Below are 19,384 nucleotides of genomic sequence, written 5' to 3'. Positions count from 1 at the left end.
TTAACTTCCTTAATGCTCATGGCTACCAGAAGAGGTTGGAATTATTATCATCCCCAGTTTACAGAAGAGGACTGGGACACAGGAGATGAGATTTGCACCTGGTAGCCTGACTCTATGGAGAAGGCAATGGCACCCCACCCCAGTACTCTTGCCTGGAAAATCCCATGGATGGAGGAGCCTGGTAGGCTGCAGTTCATGGGGTCGCTACGAGTTGGACACGACTGAGCGACTTCACTTTCTTTCTTTCTTTATTTCGTAGCTAAGTTGGTTAAGAATCTGCCTGCGATGCAGAAGACCCAGGTTCAATCTCTGGGTTGGGAAGATCCTCTGGAGACGGAAATAGTAACCCAGTCCAGTATTCTTGCCTGGAGAATCCCATGGACAGAGGAGCCTGGCAGGCTACAGTCCATGGGGTCGCAAGAGTCGGACACGACTTAGCGACTAAACCACCACCACCACCAGATACACCAAACCAGGTAACAGTCTGTTCCTATTTCTCAGAGTTAAATTTTTTAAACAGCAAGAGCTTAATCAAAATAAGAACCCAGATAGTAAGAGTCATGCATTGACTATATAAAAGTTCGCAGTTTACTCTATGCCATTACATTGTTAAATATAATTTAAAATTGTAGGAACTGTTGTGAGCACTTGAGACATAATAAAATTCACAGCATCCAATTTCTTACTATAGGAACATTTAAAAACCACTCAAATTCAAACTTCTATATATAGAACTGGGTACCAAAATAAAGGCAAATTAAAGGAAACAGTGATAAGTCAATGCAATTATAAGCAAATTTTTCTACAGTCTTATACTTCATATCAATTCAGACACAATGATGTGGCTAATTTACACTACTTATTTGCCCATTAGATATCTTGAGGTAATAATTTACATTATCTGGTAGTTACTGGACAACAGAGTGTGATAAACAGAAGAATAAACTATCCATATGTAGAAAATAGAAACAAATATATGCACTCAATCTATACACAGAGGCACATCACTGTGCATGGAAACTGTTCTTTTTATTCTTGGTTTGATTTCCATGGAAGTATGTTTAAGGAACAAAGTAAGCATTTGCTACAGCAGAACATCTATAAACATGGAAGGATATTTACTAAAAATAGAAGGATGCGAGGGAGCTTAAAAGAGGACAAAATGTGAGTCAGGTCAATACAAAACATAATTTGTAAAAGATGTCTACAACCTCAGTGCTTTAGACACACATGAGGAGAACCTGGAATATACATGAAGTGATTATATCAAATAGGCCTAAGTAGTAGATCATGAAGGGCATAAAAAACCCTCATAATTCTTAATAATTTTGTGAGTGGAAGCCAAATTGGGAGACAATGATAAATTTAGACGACTAAAAAAAAGTGTAAGTAGAAGATACATATATGGTGACAATGGATCTGATCTGGAATAGGAATAATCTAACAAAGTTATATAACAGATAATCTAACAAGATTATGTAACAGATATTTAACAAGCTCATGTGACCTAGACTTTGCATATAAAGATACATATATTAAAACAGAACTGAGTGGAAAGAAAAAAGATCAATTGCTCGGTGTGTGTGTTAGGGAGTGTGCCTTATATATTTATTTATTGTTGAGCTTTTACAGTAATGCCTTAAATGCCTTAAAATTTTTTAACATGATATGCCAATGTTTGAAGTAAAGGAAGAGATATAATAAAATCCCATATAACTAATCTTGTCAGTCTAAATAATCTAGAAATAAATTTGAAATGATATGTTCAAAGCTTTATAAACAGTGTAGTAAATAGAAATAAATTTAAGATCTCTTGTGAAAGGGGTCCTTCCATGACAAGGTGATCACAGCCAAGTTACCCAATGGGTCATTTTACCACGAAATTCATTACATCAAATAGCACACTCTCTTTTTTCTAAAACCCAAGTGGGCAAATATATTTACAGAGCCCCTGGAGAAGTTAACTACAGACCTTCCATATCCTCAGCATGAAATTTCAATGGCTCATTACAGGGTCAGTTTCTTTCTCCATATTATTAAGAGAGCTGACGTTCCCTGTTAAGGAGGCTCTGGCTACCTCCTTCATGATCTGCAGTTTCTCACAAATGTTTGTTGGACTTATTTAAGACACTGATAAAATGAAGAGGAATTGGTGATCAGGTCAGTTCAATGACTTTGGCCTGTATCATAAATCTGAGGAAAGCAAAAACAGTATCTTGACGAAAAGCTATGATGTGTTTCAAACATGATTTATATACAGCACTACTCTGTTCTGAAAATCCATTTCTATATGAAAATGTCCATTTCTACATGAAAAAGTTGGTATTATTTGTTTCGAACAACTGGGAATTTGTTGGTCATTTTAAATTTAGATAGGGCTTTAAGAGCTCTCTAAGAAATAGCAGGATATCAGGTGAGTGGATATTGCCCAAACATGAAAGATATAAGGCTATATAAGAGTCCAAAACAGAAAATATTAATAGACTATAAATAAATAAAGTTTCATCAGAAAGGGATTAGGTGCCAAGCAATTTACTACCTCAGATGACTCTTACGATTCCGTTTAAATAAGCATTCCCCCCACGCCAGTATTACATGTGCACAAACAAAAAGCAAGGAGTCATGCTTGGTGTTAAACAGCAAGGAAGCCACAGAAATACTTTCAAATCCTGACTTTAAACTCTAGGTACGGGGATGCCAGCACTGCCCCAAGTGCGTACTTTTGTTCAGGGATATCAGTTTGGCAACAGGGTCACAGAAAAGCAGTGCCAACATCAGAAGTCTGGCTAGATTAAAAACGGATGATGCTAGGAAGGAACGGGTATCCTTTCTTAACCTAATGGAGAAACCAAGTCAAGAGGGACAAAATCTGGATCCATTCTAAACAGGCAGTTTCGCTGGATTCTTTTCTGAGACTGCAATTACTCTTGTTGCTGCTACAATATTTTGTAGAAGACAGCCACTATTACTACATGCAGAGGTAACCCAGAAATAAACCTTCCACTTGGATGTCCTCACTGGTTCCCCAGGGGGGCAGCTCTATGGGCAGGCAGTGGTATGTACATGTCTTTCTGCTAAAACATTTTACCACCCACTATCTACAGTGACAACATAGATGTTGTAATAAAAAGCAAAGTTACTAGTCTTAATTTGTCAGGATATAATAATATTTTTGCAGTTATAAAAGCAGGAGCATCTTATGTTATAATATACCAAGTATTGCTATAAATTCAGGATTTCAATTATAAATTAGAAATACAAATAAATATTTTTGCATACATTATATGTGTCACAGAAAGATAAACTTATATACTAGAATAATAAGATATATTCTAGTTATTTAAATCTTTCATAGGATGTAAGGGGAACTAGGTTCCAATCCATGAAAGACCCAGTCAACACCTTGAATCCTACTTAGTGTGGTGCAGGAGATGATGAAGAGAGTTCTACTGATTCATTTTGTAAATAACTGGCTCATATCTCCCTACTTATCTCTAACAATCAATGAAACTAATAGGAAAGTAAACATAAAAGCCTCCAGCAACCTTTTTTAAACAACAAAAGGTAAAAATGTATTTTGAGTTCTATCTCTGAAATGAGAAAAATCACAGAGGAAAGTGGGCAGAAATTAGGTCTGTGCTAAGACATTCCTTGTAGTTTCTACAAGGAAATGTAGTGTCAGGCCACTAATTACCTAGTGAAAGGTGGCCTAAGAAGCACAAAAAGAAGTATATTGCTCTACCAATGAAGGGCTTCCCCGGTGGCTCAGTGGTAAAGAACCTGCCTGCCAACGCAGGAGACACAGGATACGTGGGTTTGATCCCTGGGTTGGGAAGATCCCCTAGAAGAGGAAATGGCAACCCACTCCAGTATTCTTGCCTGGTTAAATCCCATGGACAGAGGAGCCTGGAAGGCTACGGTCCATGGGGTTGCAAAGAGTTGGGCATGACTGAGTATGCATGCACTACCAGTGAAATTTTAAAAAGGGCTATAAAAGAAAAGCTGAGAAAAAAACAAAAAGAGAGAGGGGGAAAAAAAAAAGGAAGAGAGAAGAAAGAGAAGGAGAAGAGAGGGAAGCAGAGGAAGGAGGGACAAAGGGAAGGGAAGGGAGAACCAAAGAAGATGGAGGGAGAGCAGGAAAAACTATCAGAAAATCAGCTGAAGATATGAAAATAAAAACATTGAAAACAATTATCAAGATGGGAAAGTAACTAAAAGCCAAAAGAAGGTAACACAATTTACAAGTTCTGAAATGAAGATTACCTAAAGAAAGAGAGCCTAAGATTTTGCGGCTCTCAACAGGGGGAAACAGTAGCTAAGTGAAACAGTCCTGAATGCTGGGACAAAGAAATAAGAAAAGGATCTTGTGGCCATGGGTGGAGTGATTTTATCTTCAATATCCCCCAAAAATTAGATTTATTGAAAAATGAACAAAACTCTTTCAGACCCACCAAGAACAAGTAAATTTCTTTCTATCCTTTTATGACATGGAATTTTGTGTTTTAGAACAAGCATGAAAATTAGTTTTAATGTAAAAACAAACACCACAGCTAGAATTCAAATACAGATGGCTCATTAAATACAAGCTCACTGACATAACTGAAGGACTGGCTGAAGGTTCAGTAGAGAAGTGAGTAGCTACTGTAACACTACACAAGCGTTTCTCAACGTCTTTACTTCTCCAGGGTGCCGTGGCTTTGTAACATTACCACATTCGCGGCCTTAATATAACCTTACCAAGCCAAAATAGTCTTAAATCCTACTTTTGCTCTGAGCTAATAATGAATTCAGAAAAGTATTAGAAACCAAAGTGGACAGTCATATGTTGCGGTACAACTAAGTTTGTAATTAGTTGGAAAAAAAAAAAAAAGGGTCACACTTACTCATACCACTGTTTATTGTGTTTTCGGTAAAGCAACGTGTCCAAGGCAACAGCATTGACATCCAGAGCTCCTGGGGAAGGCCACTGGTTGGTGAGGTGGGCAGTTAACTCTTGTCTCGATCTTAAATCATTATTCTTTAGCACAGTCCTGTGAATATTAAGATGGTGAGTGCTTTTGTCTTCACTGTTCTGCAATGGCAGAGGAAGCTAATGGTATCAGTTTAGGCCCCCATATTCACCTTTTAAAAACGGTATGTTAACAGACTGGGGACAGAACTGCAGGAAGGCTGGCCGGGGCCGTGGCTGTTCTGTCTCCGGCAGTAGGTGCTTTTCATCCTTTCTCTACCTGCTGTAACAAACCGCTACCTGTGAAATTCAGGCTTCCTATCTTTTCCCCAGAGATATTACTAAAGGACTAAAGGACTCAAGCTGCACTGGACATCGTAACTAAAAAATAATGGTGATATCTTAAGAGTCACAGGTAATCAGATGCCAATAAAAACATAAAAGAGAGTGGAGATTCCATCTGTATGACTATCTAGCTTCAAAATTCACAATGTTGAAGTAATAGTAAACAAAAGAATTAAATAGAAATAAAATACAGAAAAATAGAAAATAAAAACTATGAGGTTCCTGTAATTGTTTCTGATAGAAGTGACTACCAATAAATCTTCATGAAAATAATTTCCTCAATGACAACTGCATTGAACCATATACTCTACCAGAAATTTTCTACAGAATGAAGCCACTGTAACAACTCATGGTTTTATTTTCATCTTCTGTAGAGCTGTTAATACAACTTGGAAAAGAACTAGCTTTCTGCCAAAATTTCAATTTCACAAAACTAATTCAACATTTGAACTGTTAGTTCAATTAAAAGCATAATTCTTTTTGCAAAGCTCTAACTCTACCTCTAGAATACCTTAAAATACCACCTAGGCCATCCGCGTTCTCAAGCAGGAGTCCAGGACTTTAATGTCCCAAGGTTCTGAGCAATCAGCTCAGAAGTAGGAAGTGAGATGTGCTTGCCACTAACTTTCAGAGACCACAGTCCTGCTGTGGGCGGCAGACAGCCAGCAGTGCACTAGCGAGCATTAGAGAAGGCCAGCCTGCACAGCACCACTGGCTACTAACCATGATTCTGATGGAGCACTACCACTTTTAAATGTCTCTACAAGCTACAAACAAATATTCTGATTTTATAGAGATCTGATTTTATCTGTGTGCATTTTTAAAGTATTTGTTACAAAAAATAAAATAAAATATTTGTTCCACTATGTCCATAAAGAAACATTATCTGATGTAAACAATAGATTTTCTCCTACCATGGGAATACTAGAAATGAAATAGGCAGAGGTCAGTGAGAATGTCTCCCATTAAGATACTACCTTAAGCAAGGTTCAACTATTTCATTTCAGTAGAGAAGGAATGAAACACTTAAAAAAGACTTCTAGGGTACTTTAACATTAGTTTTTACAAAAACAGTAAAGAGGGATTAGAAAACTTCTAAGATTGACAGAAAAATTGTGTAAAGCATAAATGGTGCTTACTGGCCAGAGAATCTATTAAAATAAACTGTCTTTATTTTGGGCTCTATTACTACATTTTTCTCTTTCACATACTCCTCTTTAGGGTTTCCAGTGGATGTCACTGGAGAACAGAATCTCAAAGTCGTAACTGGCCTACAGGAAATATTCACAGCAGAATGCAAGAAAGGCACATAGGCATCTGAGGAAAGGACACTGGTAAAACTCCGTTAATGAAAAGTAAGTGCACCACCTCCACTTCAGAATATGTTGTAGAAACTGAAAACTTTTACACCATGTAGAATGGAAAAAGGGACTGAAAGTTCACAGAATTTTTTACACATTATTTGCCCATGGATAATTTTTGCCCATTGATGAATTAGGTATTATCTTTTTCTGTGGGAACCTGCCTAGTCCTCTGGAACAAGATATAAGAGATTTCAGCGTATTGAACAGGTCTAGTTTTTCATCCATGCCACACCTGGTTCCCACCATCTGTGAGGAATGTGGACAGAGGAAATCCTAGCACTTGCCCTGCGGCTGTGGAACGCAAAGCTTCCTGGAGGATCCTGCTAAGGGGACCCTTGCTCTCACCACCCCCGTACACTAGGGGGCAGGCAAGTGAGCTGGTTAGGTTGAGAACCCCACCCTTGAATTCTGAATCTTGACCAGAGTTCATTTAGGGTGATAGACAAGCAGTTTATTTGTTCTAGCAGTGAGGTCCTGACCAAGATGTACCAAAAAAGAGACAATCCTATTTCCCAACCGTCTGAAGGAGCTCAGCCTGCTGCTAACATTTAAGGTTAATAATTCTACATAAAGATGCACTAAGAGAAAATTGATTAATTTACTAAGAAAGTAGAAATAATATATGTATTCCAGCTCATTTTTAACAACTTTCCTGTAGTATCTACCTCTGAATTGGTGGATAACTAATATCTCTTTAGATTCTCAGTAGGAATTATTTAGGAATTTGGCCACACCCACACAATTCAATCTTATCCTCCTCAGCTTTACTGAAGGATAATTGATAATTTAAAATTGTATACATTTAAAGTAAACAACTTGATGATTTGATATACAATGTGAAATAATAATCACACTCAAGCTAATTAACACATCCAACACCTAACATAGTTAACTTCTTTTTTTTTTGTGATGAGAACACTTAAGATCTACCCTCTTAGAAGATTTCAAGTATACAATAATGTTAACTACAGTCACTTTGTCATGCATTAGATCTCCAGAATTTATTCATCTTGCATAATAGAAACGTTGTACTCCTGAACTTTATCTCCCTAAATACCCCCCTCTCCAGGCTCTGATAACATTTTATTCCATTTCTGTGAATTTGACTTCTTTAGAGTCCACATATAAATGGGATCATATGGTTTTTGTCTTTCTGCATCTAGTTTATTTCACTTAGCATAATGTCATCCATGTTGTCATGAATGGTAGGATTTCCTTCATTTTTAAGGCTGCATTATCATCCATTGTATATGTTTGTATATAGACATACAGTCTTTATATATCACATATTCTTTATCCATTCATCCATGGACACATGGACATTGAAATTACCTCTACCTCTTGGTTACTGTTAATAATGCTGAAATTAACATGACAGTGCAGCTATCACTTCAAGAGAAAGGCTTTAATCTCCTAGGGCTTCCCTGAGTTCCAAAGAGATTCAAGCAGTTTTGAATTTAGGGAAATGAGGGAATGCAGAAACAAAGGAAAAGCAGTCAAGAAACAATAGCTCACATAAACAGAAAATTATAGCAGACTGACAAAAGAAATCAAAGATGATATAAACAATTGAGGAGATACATCATATTCCTGGATTGGAAGAAATGGACATTGTGAAAATGACAATCCTACCAGAAGCAATCTACAGATTCACTGCAAGCTCTATCAAATTACCAATGGCATTTTTCACAAAACTAAAACAAAAAAATTTCACAATTTGTATGGAAGCACAGAAGACCCCAAAAAGGCGAAGCAATGTTGAGGAAAAAGAATGGAGTTGGAGGAATCAACCTCCTGATTTCAGACTATACGACTAAGCTACATTCACCAGACAATATAGCACTGGCACAAAAGCAGAAATACAGACCAATGGAACAAGATAGAAAGCCCAGAGATAAAATCACACACCCACGGGCACCTTGTCTTTGACAAAGGAGGCAAGAACATACAACTGAGAAAAGACAGTCTCTTCAATAAGTGGTGCTGGGAAAACTGACAACTACATGTAAAAGAATGAAATTAGAACACTGCCTAATACCACACACAAATATAAACTCAAAATGGATTAAAGACCAAATGTTAAGACCAGAAACTATAAAATTCTTAGAGGAAAACACAGGCAGAATGCTTTTTGACAAAAATCACAGCAAGATCCTCTATGAGCCACCTTCTAGAGTAACGGAAATAAAAATAAACAAGTGTGACCTAATTAAACTTTAAAAGTTTTTGCATAGCAAAGGAAACTATAAACAAGGTGAAGACTACTCTCAGAATGGGAGAAAATACCATCAAATAAAACAATTGACAAAAGATTAATCTCCAAAATATACAAGTAGCTCATGCAGCTCAATACCAGAAAAACAAACAACCCAATCAAAAAGTGGGCAGAAGACCTAAACAGACATTTCTCCAAAGAAGACATACAGATGGCCAATAGTCACACAGAAAAATGCTCAAAATTGCTCATTATCAGAGAAATGAAAATCAAAACTACAATGAGGTATTACATCATACCAGTCAGAATGGCCATCATCAAAAAATCTACAAATAATAAATGCCGGAGAGGGTGTGGAGAAAAGGAAACCCTCTTGCACTGTTGGTAGGAATGTAAATTCATACAGCCATTATGGAGAATAGTATACTGTTGTTCAGTCACTCAGTTGTGTCCGACTCTTTGTGACCCCATGGACTGTAGCCCGCCGGGTTCCTCTGTCCATGGGACTCTCCAGGCAAGAATACTGGAGTGGGTTGCCATTTCCTTCTCCAGTATAACAGTATGGAGATTCCTTAAAAAACTAGGAATAAAACTACCATATGACCCAACAGTCCTACTATTGGGCACATACTCCGAGAAAACAGTAATTGAAAAAAACACATACCCCAGTGTTCACTGCAGCACTATTTACAAAAGCTAGGACACGGAAGAAACCTAGATACCCATCAACAGATGAATGGATAAAGAAACATATATACAATGGAATACTAAGCCATTAAAAACAAATGCATTTGAGTCAGTTCTAACGAGGTGGATGAACCGAGAGCCTATCAAACAGAGAAGTCAAGTCAGAAAGAAAAAAACAAACATCTTATATTCACATATATATAGGGAATCTAGAAGGGTGGTACTGATAAACCTATTTTCAGGGCAGCAGTGGAGACACAGCCACAGAGAAAAGACTTGTGGACACAATGGGGGAAGGAGACGGTGGATCAATTGAGAGAAACATGGAAACACATATGTTACCATACGTATAATAGATAGCCAGTGGGGATATGCTGTATGATGCAGGGAGCCCAAATCTGGTGCTCCTTGACAACCTAGAGGGATGAGATGGGGTGGGAGGTGAGGGGGAGGTTTAAGACTGTTGATGTATGGCACAAACCAACACAATATTATAAAGTAATTTTCTTCCAATTAAAAATAAAACACTAAAAAAAAAATAGGTCAGTGATAAAAGAGTCTTAATGCCTCCTCAAGGGATATACCTAACAACCTGACACATATGTTTGAGTTGTTCTGTAGGAACTAAGACCCCCACCCAGGTTGGGGATGGGGATGACATGCTAGCACAAGCACTGGACCTCAGACTGGCTGAAAGGTTGATGATTAAGATTCCTGAAACACCACCCTGTTACCTTCCCACTAACCAATGAGAAAAAGGTCATGGCCCCTGCAACCCTCATGCCAACTGTTGCTTTTAAGAACCCTACATCCTGGCCAGCCAGTAAGATGGATCTGAGACAAACTTTTGTCTTCCATCTTCTTGGTCAGCACCCTTTTGATCAACAAATCTTTCTTTGCTCCAAAGTCTGACTGTTCAGTTTGTTTGGTCTCACGGTGCATGGGGCTCATGAACTTGGGTTTGATAACAATCCTAATTTCCCTCCGTTTGGGTAAATACTCAGAAGTGGGACTAATGGACCATATAGTAGTTCTACTCTTAATTTTTTCCCAGATGATTAGTGAAGTTGAACACCTTTCCACACATAACTGCTGGGTCATTCCTATGCCTTCTTTGGAGAAATGTCTATTCAAGTCCTTTGCCTATTTTAAAAAAAGTTATTTTTGCTATTGAGTTGTGTAAATTCATTAAATATTCTGGATATTAATTCTGTAAGGCAGCAATATTTGCCACCCTAAAAATGTGCCTCTTTGGCATGAGAATTAATTTAGGCTGATTGTTTTCAAGGAGGAAAAGACGGCTCAAAAGTCTTTCTTTTTACATTCCTCTTAGCTACCTAAAGAATTTAGATAATGGGTCTGTTCCAGGAATAGAGCTATTACTGCAAATACATACAAAGAATACGTAATCCAAGTCTATGTCCCAACCACTGATGGCAAAGACTCTGAAACTGACCAGTTCTATGAAGACCTACAACACCTTCTAGAACTAACACCAAAAAAAAGACATCCTTTTCATCACAGGGATTGGAATGCAAAAGTAGGAAGTCAAGAGATAGCTGGAATAACGGGTAAGTTTGGTGTTGGAGTACAAAATGAAGTAAGGCAAAGGCTAACGGAGTTTTTCCAAGAGAACACACTGGTCATAGTAAACATCCTCTTCCAACAATACAAGAGACGACACTACACATGAACATTGTTGTTGTTCAGTCGCTAATTCACGTCCGACTCTTTGTGACCCCGTGGACTACAGCACTGCCAAGGCTTCCCTGTCCCTCGCCATCTCCCGGAGCTCACCCAAGTTCATGTCCATTGAATTGGTGATGTTATCCAACCATCTCATCCTTATCTTCATCTCTTCTCCTTTGCCTTCAACCTTTCCCAGCATCAGGGTCTTTTCCAATAAGTCAGCTTTCTCCATTAGGTGGCCAAAGTATTGGAGCTTCAGCATCAATCCTTTCAATGAATATTCAGGGCTGATTTCCCTTAGGATTGACGGGTTTGATCTCCTTGCTGTGCAAAGGACTCTTAAGAGTCTTCTCCAACACCACAGTTTGAAAGCATCAATTCTTCAGCACTCAGCCTTCTTTATGGTCCACTCAAACATCTGCACATGACTACTAGAAAAACCAGAACTTTGACTATACAGACCTACGTCAGCAAAGTGATGTCTTTGCTTTTTAATAAGCTATTTAGGTTTGTCAAAGCCTTCTTTCCAAGAAGCAAGTGTCTTCTATTTCATGGCTGCAGTCACCATCCCAAGTGATTGGGGAGCCCAAGAGAAAACTTGTCACTGCTTCCATGTTTTCGCCTTCTATTTGCCATGAAGTGATGGAACCAGATGCCATGATCTTGGTTTTTTAATGCTGAGTTTTAAGCCAGCTTTTCCACTCTCCTTTACCTTCATCAAGAGGCTCTTTAGTTCCTCTTTGCTTTTGGCCATTAGAGTGGCATCATCTGCATACCTGAAGTTGTTAATATTTCTCCCAGCAATCTTGATTACAGGTTATACCTCATCCAGCCCAGCATTTCACATGATGTATTCTGCATAGAAGTTAAATAAACAGGGTGACAATGTACAGCCTTGCCGTACTCCTTTCCCAATTTTGAACCAGTCAGTTGTCCCATATAAGGTTCTAACGGTTGCTTTTTTACCTGCATACAGGTCTCTCAGGATGCAGGTTAGGCAGTCTGGTGTTCCCGTTTCTTTAAAAATTTTCCACAGTTTGTTGCAATCCACACAGTCAAAGGCTTTTGCATAGCCAATGAAGCAAAAGAAGATGTTTTTCTGGAATTCCCTTGCTTTTTCTATGATCCAACAAATGTTGGCCATTTGATCTCTGGTTCCTTTGCCTTTTCTAAATCCAGCTTGCACATTTGGAAGTTCTAGGTTCATGTATTGTTGAAGCCTACCTTGAAGGATTTAGAGCATTACCATGCTAGCATGTAAAATGAGCTCAATTGTCCAGTAGTCTGAACCTGCTTTAGCGCTGCCCCTCTTTGGAACTGGGATGAAAACTGACCTTTTCCAGTCCTGTGGCCATTGTTGGGTTTTCCAAACTCACTGATATATTGAGTACAGCACTTTAACAGCATCATCTTTTAGGATTTTAAATAGCTCAGCTGGAATTCCATCACCTCCACTAGCTTTATTGGAAGTAATGCTTCCTAAGTTCCACTTGACTTCACACTCCAAGGCGTGTGGTTTCAGGTGACTCATCACACCATCATGGTTATCCAGGTCATCAAGACCTTTTCTGTATAGTTCTTCTGTGTATTCTTGCCACCTCTTCTTAATCTCTCTGCCTCTGCTAAGTCTTTACTATTTTTGTCCTTTATCATGCCCATCCTTGCATAAAATGTTCCTTTGGTATCTCCAATTTTCTTGAAGAGATCTCTAGTCTTTCCCATTCTATTGCTTTCCTCTATTTCTTTGCATTGTTCATTAAAGAAGGCCTTCTTATCTCTCCCTGCTATTCTCTGGAACTCTGCATTCAGTTGGGTCTATTTTCCCTTTCTCCTTTGCTTTTCACTTCTCTTCTTTCCTCGACTATTTGGAAAGCCTCCTCAGACAACCACTTTTCCTTCTTGCATTTCTTTTTCTTTGGGATGGTTTTGGTCACTGCCTACCATACAATGTCATGAACCTCTGTCCATAGTTATTCAGGTACTGTCTAACACATCTAATCTCTTGAACCTATTCATCACTTCTACAGTATAATCATAAAGGATTTGATTTAGGTTATATCTGAATGGACTAGTAGTTTTCCCGACTTTTTTTTATTCTAAGCCTGAATTTTGCTATAAGGAGCTGATGATCTGAGCCACAGTCAACTCCAGGCCTTGTTTTTGCTGATGGTATAGAGCTTCTCCATCTTCGGCAGCAAAGAATGTAATCATTACTCTGATTTTGGTATTGACCATCTGGTGATGTCAATTTGTAAAGTCATCCCTAGTGTTATTGGAAGAGGGTGTTTGCTATGACCAGTGCGTTCTCTTGGCAAAACTCTGTTAGCCTTTGCCCTGCTTCATTTTGTACTCCAAGGCCAAACTTGCTTGTTACTCCAGGTACCTTTTGACTTCCTACCTTTACGTTCCAATTCCTATGATGAAAAGGACATTTTTTTGGGGGGGGTGTTAGTTCTAGAAGGTGTTGTAGGTCTTCATAAAATTGGTCACCTTCAGGTTCCTTGGCATCAGTGGTTGGGGCATAGACTTGGACTACTGTGATACTGAATGATTTGCCTTGGAAACCAACCGAGATCATCCTGTCATTTTTGAGATTGCACCCAAGTACTGCATTTAAGAACCCTTTGTTGACTTTGAAGGCTAGTCCATTTCTTCCGAGGGACTCATGCCCACGGTAGTAGATATAGTGCATGAATGCTTAATTGCTTCAGTTGTGTCTGACTCTTTGTGACCCCATGGACTATAGCCCACCAGGTTTCCCTGTCCATGGGATTTTTCAGGCAAAAATACTGGAGTGGGTTGCCATTTTCTTCTCCAGGGGATCTCCCTGACTCAGGGGTCAAACCTGTGTCTCCTGCACCTCCTGCATTGCAGGCAAATTCTTTACCACTGAAGGTTATAGTAGATATAATGGTCATCTGAATTAAATTTGCCCGTTCCCATCCATTCTAGTTCACTGATTCCTAAGAAGTTGATGTTTACTCTTGCCATCTCCTGCTTGACCACATCCAATTTACCTTGATTCATGGACCTAACATTCCAGGTTCCTATGCAGTATTGTTCTTTACAGCATGGGATTTTACTCTCACCACCAGACACATCTAGAACTGGGCATTGTTTCTGCTTTGGCTCAGCCTCTTCCTTCTTTTTGGAGCTATTTCTTTCTTCCTCAGGAGCATATTGGACACCTTTCAACTTAGGGCAGTCTCTTCTTTCTGTGTCATATTTTTTTGCCTATTGATATAGTTCATGGGGTTCTATCGGCAAGAATACTGGAGTGGTTTGCCATTCCCTCCTCCAGTGGACCATGTTTTGTCAGAACTCTCCACTATGACCATTACCATCACATGGACATCACCAGGTGGTCAATACAGAAATCAGATTAATTATGTTCTTTGCAGCCAAAGATGGAGAAGCTCTATACAGTCAGCGAAAAACAAGACCTGGAGCTGACTGTGGCTCAGATCATCAGCTCCTTATAGCAAAATTCAGGCTTAAATCGAAGCAAGTGGGGAAAAACCACTCGGCCGTTCAGGTATGACCTAAATCAAACCCATTATGATTATACAGTGGAGGTCATGAACAGATTCAAGGGATTAGATCTGGTAGACAGAGTGCTGGAAAAATTGTGGACAGAGGTTCATAACACTGTACCGGAGGCAGTGACTAAAACCATCCCAAAGAAAAAGAAATGCTAGAAGGAAAAGTGGTTCCCTGAGGAGGCTTCACAAATAACCTGAGGAAAGAAAAGAAGCAAAAGGCAAAGGAGAAAGGGAAAGATGCAGAGTTCCAGAGAATAGCAAGCAGAGATAAGAAGGCCTTCTTAAATGAACAATGCAAAGAAAGAGAGGAAAACAATAGAATGGGAAAGACTAGAGATCTCTTCAAGAAAACTGGAGATAGCAAGGGAACATTTCATGCATGGATGGGCTTGTTAAATGACAGAAATTTTAAGGACCTAATAGAAGCAGAAGAGGTTAAGTGTTAAAGTGCTGCACGCAGTATGGCATCAAATTTGGAAAACTCAGTAGCCACAGGACTAGAAAATGTCATTCGTCATTCCAATCCCAAAGAAGGGCAATGCCAAAGATTGTTCAAACTACCATATAACTACACTCATTTCACATGCTATTCAGGTTATACTCAAAATCCTTCAAGCTAGGCTTTAGTAGCACATGAACCAAGAACTTCCAGATGTACAAGCTGGGTTTAGAAAAGGTAGAGGAACCAGAGATCAAATTGCCAGCATTCACTGGATCATAGAGAAATCAAGGGAATTCCAGAAAAGCATCTACTTCTGCTTCACTGACTACACAAAAGCCTTTGACTGTGTGGATCACAACAAACTGGAAAATTCTGAAAGAGACAGGAGTACCAGACCACCTTACCTGTCTCTCGAGAAACCTGTATGCGGATCAAGAAGCAATAGTTAGAAACAGACATGAAACAATGGACTGGTTCAAAATCAGGAAAGCAGTAAGATAAGTCTGTGTATTGTCACCCTGTTTATTTAACTTCTATGCAGAGTATATCATGCGAAATGCTGGGCTGGATGAATCAGACACTGGAATCAAGATTGCTGGCAGTGGGATGGGGTTGGAAGTGGGAGGAAGGTTCAAGACGGACGGGACATATGTATACCTATGGTTGATTCATGTTGATATATAGCAGAAGCCAACACAATATTGTAAAGCAGTTATCCTTCAATTATAAATTTAAAAAATTTTAAATACATCTCAACAATTAAAAAAAAAAAAGATTGCCAGAAGAAATTTTCACAACCTCAGGTATGCAGATAACACCACTCTAATGGCACGAAGAGAAGAGAAACTAAAGAGTCACTTTATGAGGGTGAAAGAGAAGAATGAAAAAACTGGCTTGAAATTCAACATTAAAAAAACTAAGATCATGGCATCCAGTCCCATCACTTCATGGCAAATAGGAGGGCAAAAAATGGAAACAGTGGCAGGTTTTATTTTCTTGGACTCCAAAATCACTGCACATGGTGACTGCAGCCATGAAATTAGGACACTTGCTCCTTGGAAGGAAAGCTAGGCAAAGACACCACTTTGCTGACAAAGTCTGTATAGTCAAAGGTAGGGTTTTTCCAGTAGTCATGTGAGATTTGGACCATAAAGAAGACTGAGAGCCAAAGCACTGATGCTTGTAAATTGTGGTGTTGGAGAAGACTCTTCGAGAGTCCCTTGGACAATAAGTAGATCAGTCAATCCTAAAGGAAATCAACCCTGACTATTCAATGGAAGGACTAATGTTGAAGCTGAAGCTCCAATACTTCGACCACCTGATGCAAAGAGACAACTCATTGGAAAAGACCCCGATGCTGGGAAAGACTGAGGGCAGGAGGAGAAGGGAGCGACAGAGGATGAGATGGTTGGATGGCATCACTGACTCAATGGACATGAGTTTGAGCAAACTCTGGGAGATATTTGAGGACAATGGAGACTGGTGTGCTATATACTTCAGGGGGTTGCAAAGAGTCGGACACAACTTAGTGACTGAACAACAACAACCAGGAACAGAGCTATCACTGAAGATGCCTAAAAAGAACATGGGCCAGGCGTGTGAGGGGCAGAACAGGGTTGACCATGTCCCACTATGTCTGCATGGTCAAGCAAATATCGTTTACCAAACGTTTTCCTTCTTATCTGAATGTAAATTTCATCCCTCCTCTTAGCATTTCCAAACCACTACTCCCAACAAATCACCTTCTTTTGTCTTTAGCTGCAAATGGCACTTAAAGCAAGGGTTTCAGCCAGAGTACCCTGGTGTCAAAAATGAAATCACACATTTTTTTGCACCCTCAATATTACACTTATTATTCTAAATGAAAGACAAAAAGAAAATTTCCAGTTCGGTCTCCTTCCTTCCTTTCAGAGATTAGGCTCAAGTCTACTGTTACTTACAAGCTCTTTTAATAGATGTAGAATCCCATACTCTATATTTTGACTGAGCAGTGCTCAGTCAATTCAAAGTATTACTCTGTTCATTTATTTGATTCCTTATCCTGTGTCTCCATACTTCAGGGTTATCCTTTCTCCCTCATTTTGCTCCTTTCCCCACTCACCTCAGATGCTGTGCTGATGTTCATGATGAAGTTTTACTTTCAGCCTCTAGTTATACATAAGGCATATAACACTTGGAACTTACCATTTAATATCTGTGACTCCAAGTATTCCTAAGTAACCCCAAAGGTCCACGATATGAGGCAATTTTTAATGTTGATAAGCTAACACATTTGAAGCCGATGTCTACAAGGCAAGTTCTAATGGCAAGTCCAGCAAATGCCCCAAACCCCTGCTGCACACCTTTGCTATTTTCTATGTATTATTTATTTCCTGATGTACTGTAATTCTCAAGATATAGTCCAGTGCTATTTGTAACAGGGCACACTGAGAAAATCTTAGGCTGTAATCTTCATGAAGATAAAGGATCTAATCTAGCACGAGAAAGGGGCTTCCCTGCTGGCTCAGTGGTAAAGAACCCGCCTGCAATGCAAGAGACGCAGGTTCGATCCCTGGGTCAGGAAGACCCCCTGGGGGAGGACATGGCAACCCACTCCAGGACTGAACTGACTGAAGCGACCGAGCGCACACACATGCGCAGCACAAGTACAGTAATTCAGAATTTTACTCAAATGCGCAAAATGACTAGGGTAGAGAGACTGACGCTCCAGACAGGGAAAGCCACCAAACATGAGGTGTGGATACACTTCTCCTCTTTTCCTCTCCTAGGAACACAGGATAAGAACTACCTCCTTACAGCTCAAACAGGAAGGAAGCGGGTAGGGCATAACCTTTAAAATAATGACAGAGCCTGAGGACATGACATAAACTGATCAGAACCAAACAGGTCCAAGATGGCAGATGGGTCAACTTCTACCAGACCTAAGCCTCAATATACGTTCATTGTAACGCATCATCAAGCTAAATGACTCACCTTCAGGCACCATGACAGTTCCAAGGCCGATCATCAAAGACCAAAAAGTGAGTGGTGGCCCAGTTCCTGGAAATCTCTGCCCTTCCCCCAAATAGTTGGAATAATCCTCCCACTTAGCCTATGAAATTACCCAGCCCATAAGACCTAACCACAGCAGTATTACGAGGCTGCTCTTACCTTCTGAGATGGCCCACACTCCGTGGAGTGTGTATGTCTCTAAATAAATCCACTTTTTACCTAGCACTCTGTCTTTCACTGAATTCCTTCTGCAACAAAACATCAAGAACCAGAGCTTCGTTAGGTCCTGAAACCCGATTTCTGATCTCGGTTGGAAGATAGTGGGTTTTGGCCAGGTTTCAGTCCTGGCCACATGGGTTACAGTCCCAAACTGAACAGTTTCACAGCCTCTCTCAGCTACTTTGGAAGAGGAACAGGACCATCACTCAGGCACTATTTGTTACTGTTGGTGTCGGTGATTGCCGACTGCCTAAGGTAAACTCTGTGAGGGCAGGGACCCTGTTTTATTCACTCCAGAGTCACCAGCCCCTAGAACAGAGCCTGGATCTTCATGGCATTCTCAATATTTGTCAAATGAATGGATATAAATGCCAGAGGAGTTACAAAAGCAATTTAGTACCAAAAGAAGTAATAAGAATTTACTCTTTATTCATGAAAGCTTACCAGAATTGGAAAATGCTTACATAGCATTTTGTAAACCCTACCTTCTTCATAATTTCAATACAAAATATCCTTTAGTTATGTGTTTTGCTTTTTGTTAAATTTAGACACAGACATGGGATAAAGGTCACTTTACAGTTATTCAGAAATTATAAATTATCTACCTATTCTTGTAAATTTTTTGTAAAGTGATTCTTTGTATTACTTTACAGTTGCTGCTGCTGCTGCTAAGTTGCTTCAGTCGTGTCCAACTCTGTGCGACCCCACAGACGGCAGCCCACCAGGCTCCTCCATCCCTGGGAGTCTCAAGGCAAGAACACTGGAGTGGGTTGCCATTTCCTTCTCCAATGCATGAAAGTGAAAAGTGAAAGTGAAGTCGCTCAGTCGCGTCTGACTCCTCACGACCCCATGGACTGCAGTCCACCAGGCTCCTCCGTCCCTGGGATTTTCCAGGCAAGAGTACTGGAGTGGGTTGCCACTGCCTTCTACTTTTTGGGCAAA

The 19,384-nt window shown here is 39.6% G+C and overlaps 1 protein-coding gene across 7 annotated transcripts in view; it reads right to left on the bottom strand.

Moving 5' to 3' along the window:
- The window catches only part of RUNDC3B (RUN domain containing 3B), a 156,123-nt gene that overhangs the window by 22,618 nt on the left and 114,121 nt on the right, over positions 1-19,384 (bottom strand). For 5 of the 7 annotated variants that reach the window (XR_006334842.1, XM_043871731.1, XM_043871726.1 and 2 more), the window contains one exon: positions 4,884-5,030. The exons of the other annotated variants lie outside the window; for them this stretch is intronic. Coding sequence is in view for 4 of the 5 variants with exons in the window: in XM_043871731.1 (XP_043727666.1) it covers positions 4,884-5,030 (147 nt within the window). In the remaining variant the exon portion in view is untranslated. The remainder of the gene's footprint in view (positions 1-4,883; positions 5,031-19,384) is intronic. 7 annotated transcript variants of the gene reach the window in all.

Source organism: Cervus elaphus, chromosome 18 (genome assembly GCF_910594005.1).
Source record: "Cervus elaphus chromosome 18, mCerEla1.1, whole genome shotgun sequence".
In the NCBI taxonomy this organism is placed as follows: domain Eukaryota; kingdom Metazoa; phylum Chordata; class Mammalia; order Artiodactyla; family Cervidae; genus Cervus; species Cervus elaphus.
The sequence above is the reverse complement of the archived record's forward strand: the minus strand, read 5'-3'. Positions and strand labels throughout refer to the sequence as shown.